At 32.8% G+C, this 9,310-nt stretch overlaps 1 protein-coding gene across 5 annotated transcripts in view; it reads right to left on the reverse strand.

Annotated features, from left to right (window-relative positions):
* The window catches only part of LOC107563272 (transcription factor 4), a 182,514-nt gene that overhangs the window by 11,321 nt on the left and 161,883 nt on the right, over positions 1–9,310 (reverse strand). For all 5 annotated transcript variants that reach the window (XM_016248088.1, XM_016248090.1, XM_016248089.1 and 2 more), the window contains one exon: positions 1,612–1,744. In XM_016248088.1, the coding sequence (XP_016103574.1) occupies positions 1,612–1,744 (133 nt within the window). The remainder of the gene's footprint in view (positions 1–1,611; positions 1,745–9,310) is intronic.

Consider the following 9,310-nt stretch of genomic DNA (forward strand, 5'->3'; position numbering starts at 1 on the left):
GCTGCTCTTCATATTTTACAGCGCTCAGCACCTCATTAACTCTCTGGCTGGGTTTTCCACACAGAGAAGCGTTTGCCAAGAAGAGCACGAGCACCGCTTTAAACCAGCCTGGAGTTTCTACGCCTCGCTTCCCAGGTCATATACAATTTCCTTTTACATATTCATATTTGAAATATAGCGCATGGTTTAACGCTCTCATAATTGTTCACACATTAGGCTGGGGTTCGGCCAGCAGACACCGACGGCTAAATCAACAAAACGCCACCGTTTCTCTTCAAACTGGACTGACGCATTGAAAATGAGTCTTAGGAAGCATTTTATAGAGATTACACGGCTTACATATATACATATATATATATATATATATATATACATACATACTGTATATATGTGTGTATCTGAATAATAATAGAGGAAACTACAACTATAAAAATATATTAAATAAATGTATATATATTACAATTTCATCTAAAATATTGAAATATTATAAAAATCACAATATAAATATATAACAAAAAATATAACAATAAAAATTAAAATAATTAGAAGAAATATATAACTGTAAAAATATATAAAATAAGTTAATTAACTACAAGACTATTAATGATTTAATAATTACGATTTTTTAAAATGTTTTTGAATGAAATCTCTTCTGCTCATCTGCATTTATTTGACAAAAATACTGTAAAATTGTGAAATATTATTGCAATTTAAAACAGCTGTTTTCTATGTGAATATGTGTTAAACTGTAATGTATTTCTGTGATGCGCAGCTGTATTTTCAGCATCATTACTCCAGTCTTCAGTGTCACATGATCTTCAGAAATCAGTATAATATGCAGATCTGCTGCTCAAGAAACATTTCTGATTATTATCAATGTTGAAAACAGTTATATTTGTGGCCTATAAATAACAAGCCCCTGTTATTTGCATGTTCTCCTTAAGCGTGGGAATATGCTGTATGTGCATCTGTGTTGTGATGCTCTGAAATGGCGGCAGATGGAGGAGGAGGAGGAGGAGGGCGGCTGGCATTGTGCCTGCTCTGTGCCCACATGATGCCAGTGTGTGTGTGTGTGTGTGAGAGAGAGTGTGTGTGTGTGTGTGTGTGTCAGTGTGTGAGAGAGTGTGTGTGTGTGTGTGTGTGAGAGAGTGTGTGTGAGTGTGTGTGAGTGTGTGTGTGTGTGTGTGTGAGAGAGAGTGTGTGTGTGTGTGAGTGTGTGTGTGTGTGAGAGAGAGTGTGTGTGTGTGTGAGTGTGTGTGTGTGTGAGAGAGAGTGTGTGTGTGTGTGAGTGTGTGTGTGTGTGAGAGAGAGTGTGTGTGTGTGTGAGTGTGTGTGTGTGTGAGAGAGAGTGTGTGTGTGTGTGAGTGTGTGTGTGTGTGAGAGAGAGTGTGTGTGTGTGTGAGTGTGTGTGTGTGTGAGAGAGAGTGTGTGTGTGTGTGAGTGTGTGTGTGTGTGAGAGAGAGTGTGTGTGTGTGTGAGTGTGTGTGTGTGTGAGAGAGAGTGTGTGTGTGTGTGAGTGTGTGTGTGTGTGAGAGAGTGTGTGTGTGTGTGTGTGTGTGTGAGTGTCAGTGTGTGAGAGAGTGTGTGTGTGTGTGTGTGTGTCACACTCACCCCTGTACGGATCAGAATGGCTGAGGTCGGGGGAAGTGGCCGACTGCACAGGAAGCTGCGATACTGACACCTGATTGGCCACGATGGAGTGACCGCTCCTCAAACCCACAGAGTCCTCGCGATGGCCTCCCACCTGGAGAAGCACGGAGAGAGAGAGAGAGAGAGAGAGAGAGAGAGAGATGTTACAAACACATCTAAACATGCAAATGCATTCATTCAGGAGCAGATAAAACCATCCAGAACATTCTGTCAGTCTCACACAAGCCATCAGGGGGCGCCGCACACAAACACTAACCCTCTCTTTGGCTTTGTTTGAAATAGCACTCTACTGATACTATTTCTCTAGTACACAGTCTATGTATATTCTTCATAGAATGCTAATTATATGCATGCACGGAATATATGTAATACAGATGTGTAACATGTAACAGAACACACGCAGAATAATGCATGCCATAACGCGACGCTCTCAACATGCCATTTCCAATGTGAACGCAGGTTCTGGTGGAATTACATTTGATTTAATTAAGAAACAGTCAAGAACGAGAGAAAAAATAAATAAATAAAACCTGAAAAAATAATCATTTATAAAACATGCAAATGCATTCATTCAGGAGCAGATAAAACCATCCAGAACATTCTGTCAGTCTCACACAAGCCATCAGGGGGCGCCGCACACAAACACTAACCCTCTCTTTGGCTTTGTTTGAAATAGCACTCTACTGATACTATTTCTCTAGTACACAGTCTATGTATATTCTTCATAGAATGCTAATTATATGCATGCACGGAATATATGTAATACAGATGTGTAACATGTAACAGAACACACGCAGAATAATGCATGCCATAACGCGACGCTCTCAACATGCCATTTCCAATGTGAACGCAGGTTCTGGTGGAATTACATTTGATTTAATTAAGAAACAGTCAAGAACGAGAGAAAAAATAAATAAATAAAACCTGAAAAAATAATCATTTATAAATATAAAATAATTACTCTTTTAAATAAAAAAAATAAAAAAAATAATACATTGGCAAAAAGCCAAGAAAGAGAACAATAAAACATTAAAACTATTATTTATAAATTTAAAAAATATATTTTCTTTTTAAAATAATGAAAAAAAATATATAATAAAATAATAAGATTCAAATTACTTATGAATTAAAACCTTTTTTTTTAAATGATTCATGAAAAAATATTAAAATTAAGAATTTATTAAAAAATTCAATTAGCCAAGAGACAAAAATAACAAATAAAAACAAAATAATAAATAAATATTATTTTATAAATAAAACAAATTATTCTTAAATAAAAAATACAAAATAACAATAAAAATGTAAGTCAAGAAAGAGACTATAAAAATAAATATAACATTAAATCATTATTTATAAATAAAAAAATATTGTATTTTTTAAGCAATGAAGAAAAATAAATGAGTGAGTAAAGAGACATAAATACTGTTTAATTCTTTTTTAAAGAATATTAGATATTATAAAGTGGTTCATTCATCACACTGTATGGAGGATCAAGTTGCATTGTGGGATAGAGTGTTTTGAACAGCATGTTTCTTGTTCTGTATAAGGCACATTTTACCAAAATTCACAAACTACACACGCTACAGAAATAGTGAGTAGTATGTAGTATGTGAACACAGCCAAACTCTCTCTCTTCATTCTCTAATCGTTCTTCTTCCTCTGTTGGTGAAAACACTGTGAATTTATTCAGGCAGGTAAAATCCAAAGTAATGTCCCATGGTGCCAAGTGGAGAGCGGGCTGAGTCTGATCCATCTGTCTGCATCACGTTCGCCAACACAACTGACAATTATCTTAATGCCCATATGCTTAATTGTGGGCTCCCTAATTCCCTCGATAGTACACACATCCAGCAGGAATTGTGATTTGGCACAAGTTTGCTTCCAACTTTCTCGCTCTGTTTTTGTTTTAAGGACACAATCGTCTCTCTCTCTCTGTAATTCCGGTTAATCCGGTGACGGAGCGGCGCTGGGATGCCATTGTCTCCCGGTGGCTGGATGCAAATATCAGAAAATGTGGCAGAAAGACGGAAGGAGGAGCTCGCTTCTCATCAGGACATATTTAATAAAGGTTTTAGATTTAAAGGAGGAAGTGAACTGCTGAGAAACCGATGGAATATTCTGTGGACGGTCAAATTAAAAACCTGGTTAAACGGAGCAAAGAGGACTAGAAAGTTTTGGTAAATTCATTCAAATCCTTTATAAACAAACATGCATGTGCTGGAGGATTTTATGAATGAAGGGAGATTCTGATGGAATTTTAGTTTTGTTTATATTAATAATTCACCCAAAATATCCCTCAATTCCACCAGCAGTCACTCAAACTCATTCCTCATGTTTTCATCTAAGAAGCACACAATTAGATTTTTATCAGTATTTCCCAAACACTGTCGGGCTCCAAAAAGAACAAAAAATGACTGTAAAAATATTATAATTGTTGTCCATAGTAGTGTTATTTTAGAAGTAGTCACATTATTATTTATTTATATTTTGAATTAGCTTTATATATATATATATATATATATTCAGTCTTTATTTACTTTTTTTGTGCTTTTTTATTGTTATTTTTAAATTTGTATATAGCTTTGATTTATTTTTTATTCCAGTTTTAGTTTTAGTAATTTTGGGACTTCAATAAATAAACTTCTTTTGACTTTGAATAAATAAAAAATGTATTATTCAGGTTTTTGTTTCTCATCTAATATTTCTATTTTATTGAACAAAATGACTTTTTAAATTAAATTAAAAATTGTATATTTATATTTAACTTTATTTTTATTTCGGTTTTAGTAATTTTAGTACTTCAACTTAAACTTACGTACTCCAGTTAGTTGTCAAGGCAACATTTTTAATTTTCATTTATGTTTTTCATCAAATATTTCTGTTGTATTTTATTTAACATTTATTGTATTTTTTGTTAGTTGTTTATTTCTAATTAGCTTTGAATTCATTTGATTTCAGTTTTATTTTATTTTTTTTAACTTATTTATTTTCAGTTATTTTGCCAAGGTAATATTTCAAATTTTCAGATTTTCATCTAATATTTCTGTTTCATTTTATTTATCTATTTTATTTAATTACTTTTAATAGTTTGATTTAGCTTTAACTTTTTTATTTATTTATTATGTATTTCATTCAGGCAACATTTCCTAATTTTTATTTATGTTTTTCATCTAATATTTCTATTTTATTTTATTTTACAATTTATTGATTTTTAATAGCATTAGTTTAAATAACAACATATTACTTATGCACTATTATTATTTAATTCTTCATTTTCATGCTTTTTCACCTCATTGTCTCTTAAAGATCAGTCTGGACATTCAGCTAAAGTCTCCTTTTGTGTTCTACGAGAAGGACTCTCGTGTTTAGGAGAAAACGATGACAGGATGCTCATTTCTGGCCGAGTGATTGTGGGAAACTCATTCTGGTGGAGTTCCTGCAGACTCTCAGTCTTGTAGTTAATTAAGTGTTAGTCGTTAACCGAGACCTTAGAAGACTGATGGTGTTTATTTGCCACAGAGCTCTTTTGTGAAGCTGTGTGTGTTTGAGGAGAGAGATGAGGACCAGACGGCCTACTGACAGCAGCTTTCAGCACACACACACACACACACACACACACACTCTCTCTCTCTCTCTCTCTCTCTCTCTCTCACACACACACACAACACTCACACTCACACTCACACTCACACTCACACTCACACTCACACTCACACTCACACTCACACTCACACTCACACTCACACTCACACTCACACTCACACTCACACACACACACACTCTCACACACACTCACACACACACACACGCACGACATGACCAGCCCTGATGATCCCATCCAATCATAACAGAGGTAATTTACATAAAGCCTTTGAAGGTACAGCAGCAAACCCAGCCTGTTTAATGGGTGGAGAATTTGAGTTATGCATGAAACTTTGATTTACGTTATATGTGCATCTAAATGAAAAATAAATGCTATGAAATATGGCTCCTCTGAAGGATGGTAGTGAGGCTCTGAGGTGGTCCAGGATCTCGTGACATCTGTGACGAGAACACCAGACCTGGTTTTAGCAAATTCCTCTGAACTACAAAAAACCAGGCCAAATTAGCAAAGCACTTTCAAAGAAAGAGTAAATTGCTTCCTGCTGACTCTATTGAATTAAGATGCTTTATTTCTACACAGACGCTCAGAGCTTCAAACTGGAGTTTAGAAACATCTACTCCTTCTTTATAACGCTTATCTTACATAATTCAGAGTAATGAATTGATGAAAATTCTGCAAAAATGATTTTTGCACTTAGTATTTTTGTCTTGTTTTCCAGTATAAATATCTAAGCATTCTTAATCAAGAGACAATAACTTGAGAAGCAAAATGACTTATGATATTAAGTCTTATTTTCTGAAAAACATATTAAAATTAAGTGATGTTTTGCTTAAAACAAGAACAATATCTGTCAGTGTGGCCATAAAAATAATCTTGTTTATTTTTATTTATTATTATTTATTTTTTCTGACCCACTGGCAGATATTAAACATAAAATAAACAATAAATAATTAAACAAACTAATTATAAAAATACAAATATTAAAGAAAAAACAAAACAAATGAATAAACAATAAATAATTAAACAAACTAATTATAAAAATAAAAATATTAAAGAAAAAAAAACAAATGAATAAACAATAAATAATAAAAATATCAAAGATAAGCATAAAAACTATAAAATACGAAAGATAAAATAAAATAAATAATAACAATATTAAAGAAAAAAAAACAAATGAATAAACAATAAATAATAAAAATATCAAAGATAAGCATAAAAACTATAAAATACGAAAGATAAAATAAAATAAATAATAACAATATTAAAGAAAAATATAATAAATAAAACAATATCAATGATAAGCATAAAATAAACAATACAAATATTTAAAAATAAAAAGTATAAATAAATAAAAAAAAATTAAAAGTATTAAAAGATAAAACTAAATAAATAATAAAAATGTTAAAGGTAAAAATAAAATCATAAATAATACAAATAAAAACATCAAGTTAAAACGTCAATAGGTTGGTTGTTGGACGACATTCAAGACAAAAATACTGAGTAAGAAAATACATTTTTTGCAGTAAGTCTGGGAATGACATAGTGATCAAAACATGTGATATGTTTTATATTTATGCAATTATGTTTAGATACATTTTAAATTCAAATTTGTGAAAAAATATAAATGCATGTTTGTGTGTTTATCTATGTGTGTGATCTCAAGGTTACGGGCCGAATCAAATATCCATCCATAAAACAGCCAAACAATAGAGTGACAGAGTTACAGTCCTAAAAATAAACCGCTTCAGTCCAAACAAAAGCTGGAACAAGAATATCCTGCAGAAAACCCCGCAGAGACGCGGCGGGAGAAACGAGCGCAGGAAACAGATTTTAAACACAATACTGTATTTAGCGGACCTGGAAATAAAGAGGTCACGAGGTCACGGGGTCACGGGCGACAGGGTCAGAGAGACGGGAACTCGCTTTAAACAATCAGATCAAACACTCAAACCCTGTCAGAGAAACTCATATCATCAGATTTAAAGCACTTTCTGCTAAAAATAACAATATTAAAAAAACGAAATCCACTAAATAAGCAATAAATAATAAATAAACAAATTATAAAAATATTAAAGTAAAAAAATCTAATAAACAAATAATAAAAATATCAAACATAAGCATAAAATAAACAATAAGACAAAATAACAAAATAAAAAAATACAAATATTAAATAAGACTATAAATAAAATAAAATATTAAAGATAAAATAAACAAGAAATAATAAATACAATTATAAAAATAAAACATATTAAATAGGATTAAGAATAAAATGAACAGAAATAAAATATTAAAGATAAAGTAAACCATAAATAATTGATAAATAAAAATAGAAGAAAAATACTAAATAAGACTAAGTATAAAATAAACAAAAAAATAAATACTAAAGTTAAAGTAAACAATAAATAAATTATGCAAATAAAAATATTAAAGACAGCATAAAATAAGCAATACAAATATTAAAAATAAAATAAACAAACAATAAATAATAAAGATATTAAAGAAAAAAATAATATACTTTAAGTAAAAAAGTTAAAATCTCAATAAGTTGGCTGTTGACTGTCCTTGTTATTCCTCTCTGAAGCTCCAGTGATGATCAAAACAATTTATAAATGGGTCAAAATATGCCTGTTAAAAAGTGTTTGCCTGTTAATACAGTGAGTGTTTGTGTGTGTGTACATGTTTTTCTACACTGGTGGGGACTTGTGTCACTGTGGGGACCCCCACGGGTACAGAAGCTTATAAATCATACAGAATGAGTTTTTTTTTTAGATTGTAAAAATGCAGAAAGTCTCCTGTGAGGGGTAGGTTTAGGGGTAGGGCAATAGCACATACAGTTTGTACAGTATAAAAACCATTACGCCTATGGAGAGTCCCTACAAGGATAGTGAACCAGAATGAGTGTGTGTGAGTGAGTGTGTGTGTGAGTGTGAGAGTGTGTGTGTGTGAGTGTGTGTGAGTGTGTGTGTGTGTATGAAAGAGTGTGTGTGTCATTGACACACACACACACACACACACACACTCTCTCTCTCACACACATAGAGTGTGAGTGTGTGTGAGTGTGTGTGTGTGTGTGTGTGTGTGAGTGTGTGTGTCATTGACAGTGATGTCTGCTGTCTGTCAGCGCGACTGTATTTCCAGACAAACTCTCAGCATTTCTATCCCATGATTTCATGAATCTACAGCAGACACACACACACACAGACACAGACACACAGACACACACACACACTCTCTCTCTCTCTCTCTCACACACACACACTCTCTCTCTCTCTCTCTCACACACACACACTCTCTCTCTCTCTCACACACACACACTCTCTCTCTCTCTCACACACACACACTCTCTCTCTCTCTCACACACACACACTCTCTTCTCTCTCTCTCTCTCTCTCTCTCGCTCACACACACACACAGCTGTTCTCTGGCAGAGAGAGGCACACAGCTCTGGTTTACAGGATCAAGTATTTTCATGAAAGAAATAAACACTTCAATCTCACAGAAGCTGTTTAACAATTTAGTGTCAAATTAAATGTTGCACATTTTCATAAGAGCTTTTAAGGCATTAATGTCTACATTTTTTTTGCTGTTTTAACAAAAACAAATTCTTAATGATAAAGTACAAATCTTTCAAGATTCTGCTATAAAGTGATTTATAATCATATAAAATTGTAACATTTTAAATAACATTTGTAAAATTTATATAAAATGTAATACAATAATAAAATAATAATTATAATAATATAATTCATTATAATGCTTCACTTTTAAAACAACAGGTTTAAGAATTACATTTAAAATATATATATATAATGAAATGAATGTAAAAATTGTTAAACTAAAAGATGCTTTTGCACTCTACACTGGTCTCACTACCTTCGTGTGAGCATGTGTCAAACACTTTCTGTGCGGTTCTGATGGATGAGAGCCCGAAGAGCTGCTGGATGAAGCTTTAATGTGGATCTGCTGCAGTAGGGGGTGCCGGAGAGCTGATGAACACTGAGTGAGTGAGTGTGTGTGTGTGTGTGTGTGTGTGTGTGTGTGGGTGTGTGTGTGTGT

This window comes from Sinocyclocheilus grahami, unplaced genomic scaffold (assembly GCF_001515645.1).
Source record: "Sinocyclocheilus grahami isolate Dianchi unplaced genomic scaffold, SAMN03320097.WGS_v1.1 scaffold864.1, whole genome shotgun sequence".
Taxonomy (NCBI): Eukaryota; Metazoa; Chordata; class Actinopteri; order Cypriniformes; family Cyprinidae; genus Sinocyclocheilus; species Sinocyclocheilus grahami.